Source organism: Xiphias gladius, chromosome 18 (assembly GCF_016859285.1).
Source record: "Xiphias gladius isolate SHS-SW01 ecotype Sanya breed wild chromosome 18, ASM1685928v1, whole genome shotgun sequence".
Lineage (NCBI taxonomy): Eukaryota > Metazoa > Chordata > Actinopteri > Istiophoriformes > Xiphiidae > Xiphias > Xiphias gladius.
Window position 1 is genome coordinate 970,736 of NC_053417.1, and position 21,035 is coordinate 991,770.

At 40.3% G+C, this 21,035-nt stretch overlaps 1 protein-coding gene across 3 annotated transcripts in view; it reads left to right on the forward strand.

Moving 5' to 3' along the window:
• Positions 1-21,035, forward strand: part of LOC120803658 (sodium-coupled neutral amino acid transporter 3-like) — a 30,729-nt gene that overhangs the window by 5,684 nt on the left and 4,010 nt on the right. The window contains exons 2-14 of one of the 3 annotated variants that reach the window (XM_040152367.1): positions 743-892; positions 1,015-1,084; positions 1,673-1,788; positions 6,872-6,945; positions 7,143-7,235; positions 7,435-7,516; positions 8,611-8,693; positions 9,031-9,089; positions 17,478-17,594; positions 17,832-17,911; positions 18,513-18,613; positions 18,787-18,911; positions 19,881-20,025. In XM_040152367.1, coding sequence (XP_040008301.1) covers positions 828-892; positions 1,015-1,084; positions 1,673-1,788; positions 6,872-6,945; positions 7,143-7,235; positions 7,435-7,516; positions 8,611-8,693; positions 9,031-9,089; positions 17,478-17,594; positions 17,832-17,911; positions 18,513-18,613; positions 18,787-18,911; positions 19,881-20,025 — 1,210 coding nt within the window. In that variant the 5' untranslated portion in view covers positions 743-827. Of the gene's footprint in view, positions 1-742; positions 893-1,014; positions 1,085-1,672; positions 1,789-2,658; positions 2,973-6,871; positions 6,946-7,142; positions 7,236-7,434; positions 7,517-8,610; positions 8,694-9,030; positions 9,090-17,477; positions 17,595-17,831; positions 17,912-18,512; positions 18,614-18,786; positions 18,912-19,880; positions 20,026-21,035 lie in introns of those variants that run through there. The other 2 variants (XM_040152368.1, XM_040152369.1) reach the window with 2 other exon arrangements.

Here is a 21,035-nt window from a genome sequence, read left to right on the forward strand (position 1 = left end):
CTGCTAGATACCAGGGTGATGAGAGCACTGACACTGAACTTAAGATCCATCCATTCATCCTAAATGATACTTTTATCTGCTTATTCTTTTCACGATTAAACCCTGGACAGGTTGCCAGTCTATCACAGAACTTACACATAGCAGACAACCATTCACATTCAGATTCACATTCACACCTAATTAACCTGCATCCTCTTTGGGCTATGGGAGTAAACAAAGGAAACCAAAACAGTAAGGTTGTGGGCAATAAAACCAAAACAATGACCTCAAAGAAGCTCAAATACTCAGCAGAGCTGAGGGGAATTGCATAGTTGGTGATAAAACCTTTTACATTACACAGTAATTTGATATATAATTTGAATATTGATTAGCATAGCTTTAATATTATATGTTTGCACTTTACTTAATATTGTCATTCAGTTTCTCTTTTTGTAATTTTCCTTTCGTTATATCCGCCTTCTCTGTACATATGTTACACATCTGCATGAGGGAATGCCCATCTTTTGCTCCTTTCTCCATATATATGTGTGTGTGTGTGTGTGTGTGTGTGTGTGTGTGTGTGTGTGTGTGTGTGTGTGTGTGTGTGTGTGTGTCTGCGTGCGTGTGCAATTTATTGTAATTGTAAACAGATTACATTTTGATGGTGTCAGTGTCCTACAGTCAATATAAAAATTTGTAAATATGCAAACATTCTCCTTGAGGTGGTTTTTAGTCATTTGTGTTTTGTTTCTTCTTTTTTCAGATTTCACCTTTCAATACTTTTTTATTCTTTTGAAAATTTCCATCTATCTGAAGGAATAACTCAGCCCACTGAACCTGTAATAAGTATGGAACTGCATAAGCAATCAAATGGCAATCACCACCATGATGCTGCTTTACCTAATGAGGGAGGGTATGTTTCCTATGTGTCCTACTACGCTGACTCACTATGAATTCATAGTAAATCAAGTATGTTCATATTTTAAAGTTGAGGAAGTGTTTTTTTTTTTGTTTTTTTTTTGATGGATATTGTAGAATCTCATCAGAGAAAGAAAGGTTCCTACAGCACAAGAATGAAGGCTCAAAGGGACCTCAGTTCACAGATGTGAGTATGAGAGAGAGGCAGAGGCTATGTCGCCTGTTGCTGCTCCGTATGTTCATGTCATGTGCTAAGGGAGCACTGGAAACGAGTCTCCAGATAGTAATTAACGTTTTTTTATTAAATGTAATCAATGCACCTGGCCACACAATTTATGCATCATGTCATTGATTTAATTATGACAAACAGTCAGACCTATTTGCAATATTATTATATTCACCATTATCAACATCTCCACCCAACATTGACCAAGTGTTTTTTTTTTCCAAACTAAGCTATGTCTACCTAATGCATACACATTGCAGGGATAACTACACTGAAAAATAAACAAAATGACTGAACACAATCCAGGCAGCATTGTTTTCCCCAAAAAACATGAATACTACTGAAAAGCAGTTGCATATCAAAGTATGTTTTAGAAGAGATGGATATATATGATATGATATGATTTGTGAGTAGGATGCTGAAAGGTATTGCATTGCCTTGGACACTATACTTAGGTGACTTGTAATGAAATGTCACAATATGCCCCTTAACATGACATAATGTTATTGTGTCTTTGAAGTTAAAATTATAGTCATATGTCTTTTTCAGTTTGAGGGTAAAACCTCCTTTGGGATGTCTGTCTTCAACCTGAGCAATGCCATCATGGGCAGTGGCATTCTGGGTCTGTCATATGCCATGTCGAACACAGGCATCATCTTTTTCCTGTGAGTACCGGAGATATACACAGTTACAAAGAGTACAACTGAACATGATACACACACTCACATACATGTTCTGTACCTCAGTGGTTCCCTGAAAAAGACAGACAGTAGACAAACAGACATACGAGGAGGAGACAAGGTAAATATTACACAACACTTACTTAATGCTTATGCCACATGTAGTTATGGCATATGTAAAGTTACTTAAATGGAAAAAGAAAATGTACCACGTTAAAAAAAACAGCATCAGGAAATTGTCGGTGAAACCTAGCTCCTGAAATTTGTGTCAAATCTGTAATACCAAATTACTGATGTTGTGCAAGCACAAACAGATCACTTTCACTGACAGGACTATTACACAGAAAACAATTTTAATTCCACAGCTGTGTCCATTAGCCATGTCAACATATGTATACTGATGTACAATGTAGTTATCACATCATGGATAAAATAATTCTTTATATATCTAATAAAAATCCAACAGTCTTAACAATTTCTAACTATTTCACATTACAATTACATGAATAATTGTATTGTTGTTGATTTCTAGTGCTTGTTTTCATTTCTTTCTTTTATGAATTTCTATGGATTTGTAATACATAATCCCAGCAGGAATCCACTATTTGTACAAATATAACATAACATTGTGTTTCATACCCCTGTCTCTCTCTAGACAGTCAGTTGTCAAATAAATATTCTTTAAAAAAAACTTAAAACAATAAATAAATAAATAAATTAATTAATTAATTAAATTAAATATTAATCCCAGGTGGCTCTTTAAGATTGTCCACTGCTAATTTTGCACTACATTACAAATATGTGCCCCTGACAGCTAAGGCTGGCCAGCAAAAACAAACAAGGTTTTGTAACATTTCTGGGCAGGTCAGAGACTCAGACACAGAAAAACTCATAACACAAAGTAAAGTTCAAAAAGGCAAAGTCTTTTACTGGAAAGCCAGGCAGTCATACGCAGGTAAGCAATCTGAATTAAACTAACAAATCCAGATGGGAAGGAGTCAAAAATCCAAAAACCATCAAAAAAGAGATATGTCAAAACCCATAGAGACTAACACTGGGAAAAATGCTGGAAACCAGTGAACACATGAGGATGAACAAAGACAATCTGGCAGGGAAACAGAGAAACCAGGGGAGTATATATACATGGTTGGCTACACAACCAGGGGCAGGTGAGTAATTGGAAGCAGGTGGGGATGATCAAGGGAAAAGGAGATGCCTGAGGGCAGGAAGATAGCAAGACATGTGAGGACTTCAAAATAAAACAGGAAACAACAGGCAATGATTAATGGGATGTTACAGTCACCTCTGCCTCTACAGTCACCAGAACGGGACCTCTGCTGTCTCCTTGGCAAAGGGGAGTTTAGGCAGGGGAAATAAGTGGGCCATCTTAGAAAAACGTGATCTCATCAAAGTGATGATGAGAATCACTGTGTTAACTTTGGAAGTGAGTAATCCAGTGACAAAGTCCAGAGAAATGTGGGACCATGGCCACCGTCGCATAGGAAGAGGATAGAGCAACCCAGAAGGGCGCTGACAGTAGGTCTTGTTCTGGGAAAAAACTGAACAGGCAGAAATTAACACCCCAGTGTCCTCTCCCAGATAGGCCCACCAGAAACGCTGTCTGTGGAGGCTGACAGTCCAATGCACCCCCGGGTGGCAACTCAGATTGGTGGAGTGGCCCAATGCAGGACCTGTGAGCAAAGAGTGGCTAGGTAGTGGTGAAGTGAGGTACTTCAGAGGGCAGCCTTCTGGGACCTGCACCCCCTTCAGCGCCCACATGAGCACATTTTCAATGCTCTAGATCATAGCTCCAATCCCGCAGGTCAGAGGCAGGATGGTAGTGGGGGCCCTGGGGTTGTTGTCCGGCTCAAACTGGTGAGAGAGGGCATCCAGCTTGAAGTTTCTATAGCCAGGGCAATGAGAGAAGGTGAAGTTAAAACTGTTAAAAAACAGCGCCCACCCAGCTTGTCAGGGGATATCCTCTTGGTAGCTCTGATGTATTCTAGGTTCTTGTGTTCAGTCCATACTAAGAATGGCTGTTCGGCCTCCTCTAGCCACTGCCTCCCCTCGTCCAACGCCAGCTTGATGGCTAGCAACTCCCAGTTGCCCATGTCATTGTTCCTTTTTGCTGAAGACAGCTTCCTGGAGAGTTAGCTTTGTTAAGATCTCCCTGCAACAGTTCAAAAGTGGAGGAGATGAGTGGAAGAGGGTACCTTTTCTTAATCTTGATTTCATTGAGGCCCGGGTGTAGTCTTCTCCTTTCTATCCACAAAAAAGAACCCATATCTGGCAGAAGACGAGGAAGGACGGATGATGCCAGCAGCTAAGGAGCTCTGGATGTAATGGTTCATATAGCCTCGATCACTGGGGCTGACAGCAAATAAAGGCAGACCATAGGAGGTGAAGCCCCAGGAAGATGTCTATGGTGCAATCATAGGGTCCGTAGGAGGCAGGGATATGGTACAGGCCTTGTTAAACACCTATTCAAAGTCAAGGTAAACCGAGGGAACTCCATAGAGGTCAAGGAAATCTGAGGGAGCCTCTCCTGTGCCACCAGGGGGTGAGAATTATGTGACAATTATGTTGTATATAATTTCTTAAAAGATCTCTTGTGCTTTGCTTAGATCTGGTATTTTACCACTTGCTGTTAAAACTGGACAGTTTGCCAGTCTGGAGGAAGAAAGCAGATGTTCAGTGTGCTGTCTGACTGATATAGAAAATTACTTCCATTTTGTTGTCTGTTGTATTTTTTACTGGGAACATAATACTTTTTTTTAGAAAGATAAAAACAAAAATTGATTTTGTTAGTATGGATGATGCACGAAGACTGAGCTGACTTTTCGCATATGAAACATTTAAATTAGCCAGTTATGATGCTATGGCTACAGTTTGGCTAGGTTTAGGCACAAAAACTGCTTTGTTAAGGTTAGGGTTTGGGGTTTGGCTTGGGTTAAAATTACTACTTTGCTAAGGTTAGGTTAGGGCTTTTTCATCATGGTAACAATAACCATCACGATGGTCATGGTCATAGAGACACCAACGCTGATAGTTGGTTTGAAACGGGAAACAAAGAGTGGTCTTCTGTCTTAAAGTCCCAAGTTTTGTTTACTCATCCACCCATCCCCTAATAATTACTACTGCCACTTTTTTCTATCTTCATTTCATGTGATGGATTTACCATTACAAGAAGACTGATGATCTCCTGAATATGACACTGGTAACCTCAAGTCAATAGGACTCAAATTCACGACTCTGGACAATGTTCTGGGATCCACAAAAATCAAGGTCTTTCGTTGGAAAAAGGTCAGTAGACAGGCAGGCAAACAGAGCAGGCAAACAAATCCAAAAGGGCTGGGCAAAAGGCGAGCTCAAAAAACTAGGCTAAAAACAAAAACCTGGAACACTAACACTAGGAGTAGGCAGGAACCCTTGTCACAAGGAACGAAGATGACTGACACAGAGGGAAGAGAGAACAGAGACTAAATACAAACCATGGCGAGCCAGATGATCACAGTGATGGGAAACACACAGGGGCTGTAAGTGGGAATCTGAAACGAGAGAAAGGATTAATGACACTAAACAAAACAGGAAACACTGCACAAATTACAAAAGTAAGAAAAACATGAGCTAAGAAGCAGAGTGAAACATGACAATGAATTAACCCATTTTCAAGAGAAATTTAAAGCAAAAGTATGGTACTTTTGAGACAAGAAACAATGCATTTTCCCTGTTATAAGTTAAAGTTTAATTTTTAAGCAATAAAACGCCCTTGCTCAGTTCAGTACACTCGGGTTTTCCTGCTACAGTCTTACCTAGCCTGGTATGACCACTAGCTTATGGTGGCTAATATTAGCTAATGTTAACTATCTTTAGAAAGATATTTCTATGTATGTGACATTACTGAATCAGTTAACTGACTCCTCTCTATGTGGGCTACTCTACAATTAATTTTACCATTCCCATATTGTCGCTTGTGGCTACATTCAGTAAAAGTTACGTAAGCTCACTAACAGCTAAGATGACTTGTTCCCATTGTAAGTCAATTAGATTATCTCTTGAAAACACTCATAAACTCACCTGATGATCACATATTGCAGTCATTCAGTGAAAAGGTCATCTCCTTATTGACATTAACTTTTGAAACAAAGTAACTGCAATGCTCGGACAGTTAGCCAAACTGCTGTTTCACCATTTATCATTGTATAATACGTATGTTAGCAGGTGAAGGAAAGCTTGTAAATACTCAGCTGCCCTCAGACCCTGCCCACCCACTCTTTAAAGGATAGGTTTGCAATTTTTCAAATCTGTCTTAAGACAATGTTCAGGTGCCCATATTAACACTAAAACAGGTTGCGCTTGGTGTAATCATTCCTCCTATATTAGTGGCCATTAAGAGATCCTGTCCTCATACAGTTTAAGTGTAAGTGATGCAGGACAAAATCCAGTCTACACAAAAACCCATTCCACAGTTTATTTGACGCTAATATGAGGTTTCATGTTAGACAAATTAGAGAGTATCTTCCAAATTTGCTGGTTCCCCCATTTGTGTTCAGTGTCTCCTTGCTGAGCTTCAGAAATGAAAAGGGGGAATGATTACAGTGGCAAAACTTTTTTTAATGTTCATATGGGCACCTGACTATTGCTTTAAGAAAGAGTTGAAAAAGTATGAACCCTTCCTTTAGCCACTCAGGTGCTGTATGGTGTACCAAGGGAAAGTGAAGGAGGGCATGGCAAACTGTTACTGAAACCCACCATTGACGTCCTCCAGACATTGAAATAGCAGCATGTTGACCCTTAATGGCCTCTTCAGTCAAATAAAACTTCAAATTGTGCAGCATTTAAACTGGGGGTGCAGTATTTGTGTCACATTGGCTGGACTACTGAAAAACCTTTGTTACTTGGCTCCCTAGAAAGCACATCTCTCCAGTGGTTGTCACATTGTACGGGTTTGCCTGTAGCTTTTAGAATTAATTTCCAAGACGTCAGCACTGTGCAGTACAATACTGAAACTGCATATGTAAGAAGTGAAAGTAATGACATTCCACAACATACCTGTTGTATTTCACAGGATCCTGTTGACGTGCATTGCTTGTCTGTCCTGTTACTCTATCCATCTGCTGCTACGTAGTGCTGGAGTTGTGGGTAAGGCTTCATTACACTTAGAAAATATTGTCAGAAATATGAGAATAGTCTTCGATCTCAAACTTTTCACAAAGCAAATGTCTTTGTCTCTTCACTTCCCTTCATCTGTATATAAGGCCAGTTCAGCTAGTAATCATGTAAACGTGTCGGAATGTCCACAGTTTGTTAACATAGTTCTTTGTTATTTGTTTCTTCAGGTATTCGTGCCTATGAGCAGCTGGGCCTCAGAGCTTTTGGTCATCCAGGGAAGATTCTAGCAGCTGTCATCATAACGTTACATAACATTGGAGGTAAGACACTGGTAAATAGGTGTGCTATTTGAAAAATTTATGTCATATGAGTAGATGAAGTAGGTGATAATATATTGTATCACAGGAACCAAATGTGCCAGAACATCACTGTTTTGAGGGAACATGTAAACACATGTAAATACTATGTACACCGCTAAACAGTCTTTCTTCACGCCATCTATGTTTTCCTCTCCTGCAGCCATGTCCAGCTACCTATTCATAGTGAAATATGAGTTACCACTGGTCATCCAAGCCTTTCTTGGCCAGACATCTAGGTCTGAGTGAGTACTGCTAACAACTTTGAAATCAACAAAATGTATAGAATTTAAAATCAGTTTCATCTGTTTGTGTCGATTACAGAGAACCAAGAGGTCCACAATAAAAGATGAAAAGACAAAAACCAACAGTGTGTTTGTCTGTCTTACAATACTTTCTGACTTCTCTACTCTGTCTGTGGCTCTCAGCTCCATGCCCACTGGTTCCTACCAAAGACATAAACTTTAAAAAAAAAACAACTTACAAATATATAGTTTCTTTTCTCTCTTAAAGCATCGGACCACTGTAGGTTTTAGCAAACATTACTCAAACAGGAGGAAATTGTGCATTTGTTTGGGACTATTTCCAGCAGCTGATCAATTCACATTTGGTGCTCTAGTGACATGTTCAGTAAACCAATACACATGTAATGTATTATTATGTGAATGTAGAGTATGTAGAGTGTTAATATTTGGTATCTAGGCTCTGACCTCATCACAATTCACAAGGAAGGGGGAGGTAGACTTTGAGCCTACAGGTGGATGCAGGGTGGAGGTGTGGCTTATGTAATGCTATATGAACAGCAGTAGGTGATATCATAGCTTTCAGCTCAGGTCTGTGGCACAAAAGAGTAAGCAGAGCACAGACGGCTTAAGTACACCATCATCATCATAAGGATGTGTTGCAGTGATAGGAGTATGTCCAGTGAGTGTAGCATCAGACTTGAGTTGACTGCCTGGACTAGCTTGATCTCTTAAAGCAGGATGGGGTGCAAGATTGAGTCAAAATAAGCTGCAGTGTGCGTAATAAAGGAACATGTCACCCAGTGCAACAGTGTGGCTCATTGATGTTTTTAAGTTTTTTGGAAGGTATGTTACCAATAACTCACATCAAAGCCACTTGTCTGTGTGTATGGGCTAGAAAAACCAAATACATCACAAACAAATATTTGACTTCCTGTCCCTGGAACAAATTGAAAAATTCTAATTTCACAAGGGAACAGACTTCGCTTTTGGTCTTTTGTCCTCGCTTTTGTTATAAATTGGAATTTGAAAAACACAGTTTTACACAGTGAGTATGTTTTACTGTATGTGTGTGATGTCTTGTGTTCTGCACCTAGCGACTGGTTCATGAATGGAAACTACCTCATCATCATCGTCACCGTCTGCATCATCCTTCCGCTGGCCCTGATGAAACACCTGGGTATGTCACTTCTGCTCAACTTCATCATACTCAACTAATCCTCGGAGTAATGCTTTCGACAGTGTGTGTATGACAAGACCATTAATTTTTTAAAGTCTTTAGAAAGAATGCAAACCCTGTGTTTCCTTATTGTATGGTGTCAACTGAAATTGATGCAGCCTCCACAAAGCCATGTAGGAGACAAAAGATTGGTTCTGCTCTCCAATATGATTCAAAAAAGACAAAGGAAATGCACATAACATCTGTTCTAACATAATAAAACTTACACTGTAGTAACAGTGCCTATATGTAGTTTTTATCTTGATGTGTGTCAGGGTTGTTTTCTTATGTCCTGCAGGGTATCTTGGTTACACCAGTGGATTCTCCCTCTCCTGCATGGTCTTCTTCCTCTCTGCGGTGAGTCTGTGGGGCATCACACATAACACTATGGCTGTTGTCACAGCACAGGTGGTGCCGGCGAAATGATTTGCTGTTACCTCTAAGGAAATGCATTACCACTAAACTATATACGCTGAGTGGCTACAGTTGGTAACTACTAACCGTGACCATGACACAACTCAACCCTGTCTCCTAGGAATTACATTCATATACTGCTAAACTGTTTTCTAAATTACTTTGTGGTGGCAACGTGATCTCTGGCTGGATTATGTTGAGAAGCAACATTCTTTTGAATGAATGAAGATTTGTTAATGGCAGCAGATTCGTTGGGTGATGGTTGGGGTGGATTTTGGTTATACAAAACGTCAAACCAGAAACTGGGGTTCACATTCAGAGTCCTGTCTATGATTTAGGCAACATCAGCACTTTGGTTAGGGTTAGGGAAAGATGGTGGTTTTGTTTAAATGTTAAGAAACAGATTGTTTCTAAAGTCACTTGTTACCCTTTCTATATTAAACCAGACCAGGATCTTTCCCAAACCTTAACCAAGTGCTGCTAGAGTCTAAACAGAACCATAAAAAAGTTAAATAATGCTGTAGTCAATACAAGTGAATATGCTACTGCATGATATGTTGGCAGAAAACAAAAATATTGTCAGTGAACATTTTACTGATACATGTGGATCAACATATTTTCAACATATTTTCAACTTGCCAAATAGTAAATTAACAACATTACATTTTCTCTTAACGTAATGAGGTAATCTGGCCGCATTTATGTTTCCTTCAAAATATATTTGCCGTTGTATATAAACGTAATTTCTAGGAGACAGGGTTGCACTATTCATACTAAGAACTAAGAGCAACGTTGGATGGTTCCACAATCGAAAGTATCAAAATCATGCTTATAAACAGTTAAAAAAAGGCCTCCCAAATCAAACACCAAGACAAAAGCTGGCCTCAGCTGCTGTCCCTTAGGTGTGTCTCAAACCAAGAAGAATGGCCCAGGTAAGCTGCCAAAGACAGTTATTAAGAACAAACGGCAAGAAATAACATGTTTCTTGTCATTGCTGACCATGTACTTTTGAACAAACGGCAAGAAATAACATGCTTATTGTCATTGCTTACCATGTACTTTTTTATGGTTTGGAATAAACTGTAAAAACAAAATTAATTTTTACATCCACACACCTAATTATTTAGCTGAATTTGTTTTTATAATGCTGTATTTCAAAATTCACTAGTATACCCCATGCTATGACACTGAGCTACATGGACAATGTCAATATTTTGATATAAACAATGGATCAAATGACTGTATTCAATGTCAAAGGGTGGGCAGGGAAGCTCAGAGAGCGGGAAACTTTGGACAGACGGCCGGTGGCAGAAGGGACAAGGAGCAGGACACCTCGGGCGGACAGCCCAGGGGCTGGACAGTTGAGGAACTCAGTCGCTTGGCCCAGTGGCTGGAGAACAGGAGAACTGAGGATCTTGACGGGAGGGCGGACAGAGGGGAGGAATTGGTCTGGTGGGCGGCAACGAAGGCAGGGAAGCTCCAGTGGACATCAGCAAAGGCAGGATCAAAGGCAGAGCTGCTACGGTGGGAACGGCAAAGACAGGTCCCCTCTGGAAGTTTGGCAGGAGGGCGACGGCAAAGGTGGGTCCTCTCTGGAAGTCGAGTAGGAGGCCACATGCAAAGGTGGGTCCCCTGTGGAGGAAGAGCAGGAAGCCGCAGGCAAAGGTGGGTCCCCTTTGGTGGAAGAACAGGATACTGGGGTCCAGCGTAAGAGGCAAATGACAGGGGGACCAGACAGGCCAAAAACGAAGCTGAGAACCACACGCAATGGAGAATGGCAACAGGACCACTCGACAGGACGCCTGATAATCTAGCTGGTCCTTGTCAGCTGAGACGACGGTATTGGGAGCAGGCTGGTCGGCGGTGGCTGAAATGACATCCGACTGATGGTCTGAGAGCTCTGGCAGGCCCTTTTGCAGAAATCAGGCAGACCGTTGTTGGGGACAGCTACCTGGAGAACAGGCAGGCGATTGGCAAGGATGGCCAACTGGGGTTCAGGTAGGGCATTGGTGAGCGCAGCTGACTGAAGTACAGGAGCAGGCTTGACATCACCTGACTCAGGACACTGGCCAGGATGACCGACTCAGGAATAAGCGAGAACCTGGCAGGGACCCCCAACTGAGGAACAGGCAGGACATTGGCTGGGACCCCCAACTAAGGAATTGACAGGATGTGAGCTGGGACCCCCGACTGAGAAACGGGCGGCACATTGGCTGGGATGTTCGATTGAGGAACAGGTGGGACGTCGGCTGGGATCCCCGGCTCGGGAACAGACAGGGTATTGGCTGGGATACCCAATGCAGGAACAGGCAACACATTGGCAGGAACCCCTGACACAGGAATAGACAGGATCCAGCTCAGGGTCTGGCTGGACGTTGAACTTGGTTCTGGAATGCGCAGGCTCTGCTTTACTGGGCTTCTGAGGCTCTAGGTCACTAAGCAGCTGAGCCTCTGTGGCACTGGATAGGTTAGAGGATCGACGTCTTTGAGACCCACACACGTGGAAGTAGCCAGGCGAGTACACCGGAAAGGGGAATTCTGAAGGTCTTCGGGGTCAGGGTCAGACAGGTGGCTAGCCAGCTCGGGGGCAGGAGCAGACAGGAGGCTAGTCGATTGGGAGACAGGCTGATGGCTGGCCAGCTGGTAGACAGGCTGGTGGCTAGCAGGACAGTGGCTAGGCGACTGGGGTGCAGGCTGGACGCTAGTTGGCCAGAGGCTGGCTGACTAGGTTTCTAATTTGGCACAAATATCTAGTTAATAAAAAGAGCTGCGCCCTACACTTTGGTGAGATCTCCTGGCACATATTGCACTTTACCACCGTACCGTAACTCTTTGGCCTTTGTTTTACTTTGCTTTTGGCTCATCCTCCGTTTTTCCTTTTGCTTTTTGTCCTTCAAGATTTTCTAATAACGGCTCATTAAGCCTCATCTCCAGTCATTTTATATCTTCTAGACTGGCATTCCTGACTGCGGTGAAGCCAGCCCCCACTTTGTTTTGCGGTATTTGAATATAGTAGGCATTACGGTAAGAGCGTATAAGAACTGATTTCAAAATAAAAGCGATTCTCCAGTGAAAATGGTTGTACATTCATTCAGTCAGTCTGTCATGAATGAATGAATAAATAAACAAATAATAAAAATAAATAAGTAACTCAATAAAAAATGAATTATATTAAATAATAAGTACAACTAATAGTGTTTTAAAAATAATAATTTAAAATAATAACTACCTACAAGCTGTATTTCAGAGAAAATTGAGGCTTTGGCATTTGTGTGAATAATTAGTCAAACTTAATAGCAAACAATAAATTACCATAGACCGATCTCACTTTTAAGCACTAGAATGATATCCTGTCATTGATAAACGTCCTGTTTCCATAGTCGTATTTCACTTCATAATGATAGTACAGCACCTCAGAATTTCACTCACATATTATCAGGGTATTTTGATGTGGAATTCCAAAATTGAATCTCTATTAAATGTCATATATTTTTTGATGTGTTCCATCAAAATTTTGATATTAACAATAAACTCCCTGTTTCCACAGAGCCATTTTACTTCAGAATGATATTATACCACATCAGAGTGCCTCTCAGACAATATCTGGGCATTCTGACGTTGAAGTTCTAAATTAAAACCCTCTTAAAGGAATGTATATGCTGTGTTCCCTCTTAATTCAAATTAGAATTAAAAGGACATTTACTTTTTCCACAGACTTATTTCATTTCAAAATGATATTTCTAACTGTTATAGAAAGGGAACTGGACTGGCTTGAGGTTCTTGAAGTCATATCGCCTCTCATCCAAAAGTCTTCTTCAGTTGTAACTTTCTGGCGGGGGACCCAGGCATTTAACCTCTTGTAGGGTCATTAACACCTTAAGAGTCGTTGAGGTCACATGTCGGTCATTGACCCACCTGGCCATTATGAGAGTTGTTAAGGTCACGAGCCATTGTGTGAATGGATGTTCAGCTGCCTGGGGAGGGATCTCAAGACTGCATCGTAAATCGCTGATAAGTGGTGTCATAGACCACATTCTCTGTTTAGTGATGGTCATTATAGATTGACGTAGATGGCTTCTTTCACTCCTCTTTCAAACTATTGGTTTGGCTAAAATGTGTACATTGCTGTCCTCAAATGAGTGTCCTTTGTCCTGCAGATGTAGGTGGACCTGAGGAGTTGAACTTTGCAGTAACACCAGAACAGATACCAGTGGTAGACCTCATCACGGCCACAGAATCAGCCATCAGAAACAACAATCTGGCAGATACTGAGGCCAAACAACTTAGGTTGAAGGTATTAGCCACTGTCACCAGTGCGAAAGCACCACCTTCCAACCTCACCATCTAAGAAAGACAGGCAATGGCATAGCTACGAAGAGACCGGGACACCACCATCTTGCTGGCTGATAAAGGAAGATGCACGCTGCTGCTAAACACAGCTGATTATCATGCCAAGGTAACCATTCTACTCAGTGACAAGGCCATCTTTGAGACAATGGGACGAGCTCCCACCAGCAGCTATAATGAAAGGTAATAATAAGCTGGCCAAAGCCAAAACCATTGACTGATCATTATATTATAGCTTGTATCCCAGTGAGGCCACCACTTGAAATTATGGACTCCCCAGGATGTACAAGGAAGGTGCCCCACTCAGACCTATCATCAGTCGCATCAACTCAGTTACCGCCAACAGTGCCAAACACCTAGCCACCATCCTAGCTCAACTGGTCGGTAACAGTCCACACCACATCAAAAACTCCCAGGAATTTGCCAAAAAGGTTAGAAAAATCAAAGTGGACTCCACTTGGTGAAACTATGGTATCTGACCATGTCACTTCACTCTTCACATGCTTTTCCACACCAGAAGCAGTAAAGACTGTAAGGAAAGGACTGCTACGTGAAAGCTATGGGACAGCACTCTGCACTCTGTTCAACAGAACCAACCTCATCTGAAAGGGCGTAAACCACCACTCCCGATTGATCCAGGTCAGCCTGAAGCTCTTTAAATGTCTTGCGTTGTGTTTTTTCCACAATCCACATCAACCTTCGCAGACATTTCTCATTCAGTTTCTTCTTTGCACCACATCCTGGAAGCATCTTAACAGTTTTACAACAGTGAAACTTCTTGATAACATTATGAACTGTTGAAAAAGGGATTTCAAGATCTTTGCGGCTCGCCTTGTAGCCTTTGGAAATGTTATGTTTTTGGATAAAAACATTTCTGATGCTCTCAGCTCACTCGTCTTCGCCGTTGTGAAAAAGACACTGGAAAATATCAGCCCTTTTTTTATGCAGTAAAGGCCACAAGAAGACTGAAAATTAAGCACAGGTGAGTCTTAATTGTTTTATTTTATTTGAGGAACTAATTTAAATTCATCAAAAGAGTGCTGATAATTGTGTCAAGCAAACATTTCATGAATGTATTTTTTATTTCACCATATGAAAACATTTTTTTGTTGCTGTTTGGACATTTTATTAAATACTCTGATTATACAAAATTGGTTCATTTGCATTTATTTCTGAAGAGATTTTAAATTCTGAACTTCAAATTCAGAGGTGCCGAGAGTTGGCACTTCTCAACCTCTGCTTGACTACCACCTATTTCCAGTACAATGAGGGTTTTGCAGACAGAAGCACGGCTCTGCCATGGGCTCAAGAGTGTCTCCAATAGTGGCCAATCGCTGTATGAAAGAATTAGAGAGCAGAGCCCTGATCTCCTTTACAGGAACTGTTCCGAGTGACTGGTTAAGGCACATGGACAACGACTGGGTCAAAATCAAAACACAAGAAGTCAAAGCCTTCACAGAAAACATCAATGCAGTCAACAGCAACATCAAGTTCACTCGGGAGGATGTCAGAGGAAATAGTCTGGCCTTGCTGGACTGTGAGTTGCGCATTGAAAATGACAGAAACCTCAACATTGAAGTATTCAGAAAACCCACACACACAGATCAATATTTACTCTTTGATTCTCATCACCAACTGGAGCACAAGCTTGGGGTTATCAGAAACCTACACCATCGGTACAAGGACATTGTCATTCCCTACGTTATGGGAGTATCTGAAAAACAAACACCGCATCCATGTGTACTTCAAGTCCTGGTAACATCTGAGGCAGAAGCTTGTATACTCTAAGGACAAAACACCCAGACATAAACAGAGTATGTAGTGTATGCAACTCAATGCAGTGAAGACATGCATACACATGCCTATAGATTTGGGAAACAGAACGATCGCTTCACAAACACATGGCACAGCACAGGAGAGCCAACTCCTCAGATCAGGACTCAGCAGTCCACATACATCTGCAGGACAAGGGACACTCATTTGACAAGAGCAATGTATGCATTTTTGGCCAGAGAAGTCCGATGGCTTGAAAGAGGAGTGAAAAAAGCCATCTATGTCAAACTGGAACAAGTATCGCTAAACAGAGGTAGTGGTCTACAACACCACTTATCAGCACTTACAATGCAGTCTTGAGATCCCTCCCTAGGCAGCTAAACATCCATTCACACAATGACTCATGTGACCCTAACGACTCACATGAGGGCCATGTGGGTCAACAATTTACATGTGACCTCAACGACTCTCAAGGTGTTAACGACCCTACAAGAGGTTAAATGCCTGAGTCCCCCACCAGACAGTAAGAAGTAAAGTATACTTTCAGATGAGAGGTGATATGTCTTCAAGAACCTCAAGTAAGTTCAATTGCCTTCATATAGCAGTTAGAAATACCACCACCTGGATGACTGAGAATCAGTAACACAACATAAATGACAAAGCCTCAATTTTCTCTTAAATACAGTTTGTAGGTGGTAATTATTTTTTAAAAGATTATCAATTGTATATATTATTCAATATGCATTTATTTTTTATTTAGTCATTTGTTCATTCATTCATTATTGACAGAATGGCTGACTGAATGAATGTGAAATCATGTTCACCGGAAGATCGCTCTTATTTTGAAATCAGTTCTTTACACACTCTTACCATAATGCCTAGTATATACATGTAACGCAAAACAAAGTTGAGGATGGCATGATCGAAGACTTTCCCGCAATGTTTTTTTTTCTTTATTAAGTTGCGTTCCGATTTTCGATTTTTATCTGAAACCAGCCTGAGTTTGCAGTTCAATACTATATCAAGTGAACCCAAGTTTTATAGCCTATTTTTGTACTTTGATTTTTGGAAGTATTGTCACCCAGCCAGTGAAATTACAGGACTATTTAAGGAGTCTAATTAGGGAAACTGAAACTATCAGGGTTTATCTGACACCAACTTAAACTGACCAAGGAACCATCAGAGAGACTGTATTTTCCAAAACTTCAGCCTGGTTGGCAAGTAGCGATCCTCAGCCTAAAGAGGCCGTTCCATCGGCTGGAACGAGGTCATCAGCTGAGCTGAACTGTCTCCAGACGCTTGTTCCTTGACAACCGCTGCGTCTCAGAGAGCACCGCATCATTGGAGTCAGCACCGAACCACTGTGGATCCAACTGGAAGCGGCCAGCTCCGACCCGACGCCACTGACTACGCTAAACTTTATTTCCGCTGCCTATGATAAGAGTTGACGTCCGATAGTGCTCTTAAGTTGTTGGGGGTTTTTTTTAGCCATAGATAAGTTATGAATTCGCTTAGCGTTCTGTTGTAGTAATCCCAATTAAAACACTTCAGTTCAGTATTGCCAAACTAAATGATCGGTTCATTATATCCTTCAAAGATCAATTTTATTATTCTGTTTGATTCTGACCTCATTACTGTGTTCATTACTAATGATGCGTTTATTCAATTGCTTATAGTCATTTAGTTGCAATAAATATCCTCATTTATTGAAAAGCCTTAAATGTTCTTTTAAGGCAGTTACAAGAGATCCCTGAACTAGGAGTTTAAATATTTCTGATTAAAGACTGATTAAGTTGTTTTATTTATTTTCCTTATATAAAATATAAGGTGGTGCCCACAACAAGTGCAAATTTAAATCGAAAGTATGACCTTTGTTCGGCTACAATAGTCTCTCTGCCATGTTCATCTTATTCTTCTTAATATCTCCAAGCTGAATCCTTCTGTCTTTAGCCAGATTGACAGGGATGAGTTACCCTCACCATATGTTGTAGTCTGCTGTTTGACCCTTTGGGGAAGTTGCGCAGTAGCTGCTGGGTGCAAACACTCAATATATCAATTACCTAGATAAAGAGACAAGGCAGACAAGAGTTAAGATATCAACCAAACAACGTATGTTTTGGGAAGGTTCCAAAAATACCTAAAGGTATGTTGTTCTGTTACCAAAGGTAGCATTTGTTGTACCTCCTCAAACTCTTTTCCCTGTCACATCAGGTCATCTACAAGAGATTCAACATTGCTTGCCCTCTGGAAGTGTTTGGCAACTACTCTTTGAACACAGCCATCCCAGAGGACACATGCACCGCCAAATTCTTCACCATCAACCAAGAGGTCAGAAATGAACTTCCTGAATTTCAAGCACAAACACAAAAATTACCTTTTACATTTGAAATGTTCATTTATGGTGAGATCTGTTCAGACGACTGCGGTGTGCTCTGAACACGTGTATGGTCATAAACTATTTATGGGTGCATCATATTACAAAGGGGCCCGTGGCTGGATCTGTTCAGAGTTCATGTTCTTCCTGGAAAACAACCAAGTGAAGTTCCTCTGTCACTTGATTTGCAGACAGCGTATACCATCCCTATCCTGGCATTTGCTTTTGTGTGTCACCCTGAAGTGCTTCCCATTTATACTGAACTGAGCAAGTAAGATGCACACATTATTGGATTCTTACATTCTTCACATGCAGTACACATCATGCACCTCCACAGCACACGTGCAAAACGTGAAAACACAGTCTTGAATGTGACATACCCTTTGGTACATACCTTTTTTTTTTTTTTTTGCTTTGCAAAGTTACACTCCTGATTTTGTGATGGCATCAGAAATCTAAAAATGTTCTCCCCACTCATCATTTACAAAAATCAATTCACAGTTAAAGGATTAATTCTGGTTTATTACAATTTGAGTCTTACTTTTTTGTGGTCTTGGCCACCTTATCTATCAGTTATAATGAAATTTAGGAAAATGGCGACATTGCTAAAAAGAACTCGGATGGGTCCACAAACACAAGCAGCCAGAAGATCACATAAGTTGGAAACAAACCAACGGTTTCTCCAGATTTTCCAAACCACTTTATCATTTTCAATTAATGCACTTAGTTTCACATTTGGGCACTATAGTAATATAAGGGAGTGTATCTTTAAATATAGCCTTTCCTGAAATTAAACTAGCAATAGCCATGCTTCTCTCTCTTGCCCTCATGTACTGTATCGCTAAAACATCTGCCATCTTGTTCCTCTAAAGCCCAACCAAAAGAAGAATGCAGAATATTGGCAACGTTTCCATCATGGGCATGTTCATCATGTACTTCTTCACTGCCATATTTGGCTATCTGACCTTCTATGGTGAGAGCAACATCTCTTTAAGTCAGCTGCAAAACATAGCTCAGTTTAATGACAGTGAGAAGTCACAGATTCTGTGTGTCTGTGTGTGTGTGTGTGTGTGTGTGTGTGTGTGTGTGTGTGTGTGTGTGTGTGTGTGTGTGTGTGTGTGTGTGTGTGTGTGTGTGTGTCTGTAGAGAACACTGAAGCAGAGCTCCTCCATACCTACAGTAAGGTGGACCTCTTGGACACTCTCATCCTGTGTGTTCGGCTGGCTGTCCTGGTGGCTGTTACTCTGACTGTTCCTGTGGTTTTGTTTCCTGTAAGAACATGTCTGGCCTTCACACACACACATCCATTAGACACACGCTCTGACATTAACCTCAAATACTTGTGTTTTGTCTTTGTACTAAATGAAGTACAGAATCAAAGTGGGCAGGGTTCTATAAATTCTTGGGAGTATGGAAGGCTTTTAATATGAAACATGTGCAGAAAGGTTTAATAAATTCTGCTTTGATTTACTAATAACTTTTATGTCCACTGGCTGAATTTCAATGGAAACACAAAAAAAAGAACGAAATTATGACTAAATATCTCATAATTATGAGAAAACATCGCATAATTACAATCAAGATATCAAAATTTCTATCGAAATAAGGCATGCAATAAAGTAATATAAATTTGTCTGCATTAGCAATATACCTGAAATTCAGGTAGGTTAATTTAGAAATGCCCCAAATGGACATGAAATTCTACTGTTGAATTATCCATACAATTCTGAATTTTATTAAATAGTGTAGCAACATGATAAATCATCTGCAAAACAATGAGACACTACTGAAAAAATAAGCTTCATTGTCAAATACAAAAAAGTACAGGTGTATGTCCATAACTACGAGTCAACTACGTGTCCCAGAGAAACATCCAATCAGAAATCTTAAAATTCTGTTGCCATGTGACTAATGGTGGGGTAAAGCTAGAGGTTGAGCTTTGTAGAACTATTTGAATAAATTCCACAACTGAAACAAATTTGTGAATTTTTGGATGAATTTTGGGAAGGTTGCAGGAAGCAGGTACATTGAGTCATCCAGTTTGAGGTTTTGGAGCTGATAATTCTATATGATCATTCTGATAACTGATAAAATGATAACAACGCTCACATGATATAAAACAATTCCTTTTGCTCTGCTGCTTCTGATCCAGCTCTTCTGTATCATAGTGTTGTTTGATACATTGACTTGGTCTGATACCGGAGCAGCATCATGTGCCCTTACTTCTGTGTTTTTGTCAGATCCGTCGTGCCCTCCTGCAGCTGCTGTTTCCAGGGAAGCCCTTCCACTGGCTCCGTCATATCTGCATTGCTGTGTGTCTGCTGTTTGCCGTCAACCTGCTGGTTATCCTTGTTCCCAACATTCGAGACATCTTTGGCATTACTGGTGGGATATAATAATCATAATAATAACGAAACAGGATATTTGTAAAAATAAACATAGGTCTATAATGAACTCCAATTAAACCCTGTTAGGATGAAAAGAACAATTACATCACATTTTAAAATAATAAGTTGACTAAGTTATTTAAATCATTTATTTATTGGTTTATTTATATTTTTTAATGTTTTTTTTTCATTACATACATTTTTCCATAATATTTTGGTTATTTAATATCAGTCATTTTAGAGTTCCATATCAAATTAGAACAATTGTACATCAGCATTATGTGCAGTATAGAGTGTTGTGCAGACCTCATATTTTGTGGAAGGTTGGTCCAGATGAGTGGTAAAAATTCAGTCTTTGTATCATTAGATCTCAGTGCAGCATTCGACATGGTTAACCATAAAATACTAGACTGATAGGAAAACAAGTTCTAAACTATTTTGAACCAATTACTTTGTGTCAAATACACATCTGAGCATACAAAAATGACGTGGAGTTCCACTGGGCCACTTCTGTTCAACACTTACATGCCCCCACTAGCTTGGACTATGAAAAAAATATATATATTTTACCATAATTTACCATAATAGCATAATCAAAAAACACAGATTTCCATAACAATATCACCAAATGACAATGGTCCCATAATTAAGTGCACTGAAAAAAGTGACTAGATGTGCCAAAATTTACTACAGTTATACAGAGATAAATTAGAAAAAATGTTAAAGGAGCCAAGGAAGAATGATTAAAAGTCAGTGCTTGAATCTGTAATGTTATGTTCAGACCCCACACCAAGCCAGAATCTTGGTGTAGTTATGGACTCAGGGCTAAGGTTAAATACCCACATTAAGGTAAATATTAAATCGGTCAACTGTCATCTTAAGAATATATCAAGAATTAAAGCTCAACTACTGTAATGTTATCGTTATAGGACTGACTTCTGTTCTCGGTCTTTGTCTGAACTAAAAATTGAATTGAAACTGTATTGTCAAACCATGGTAAACCCAGTA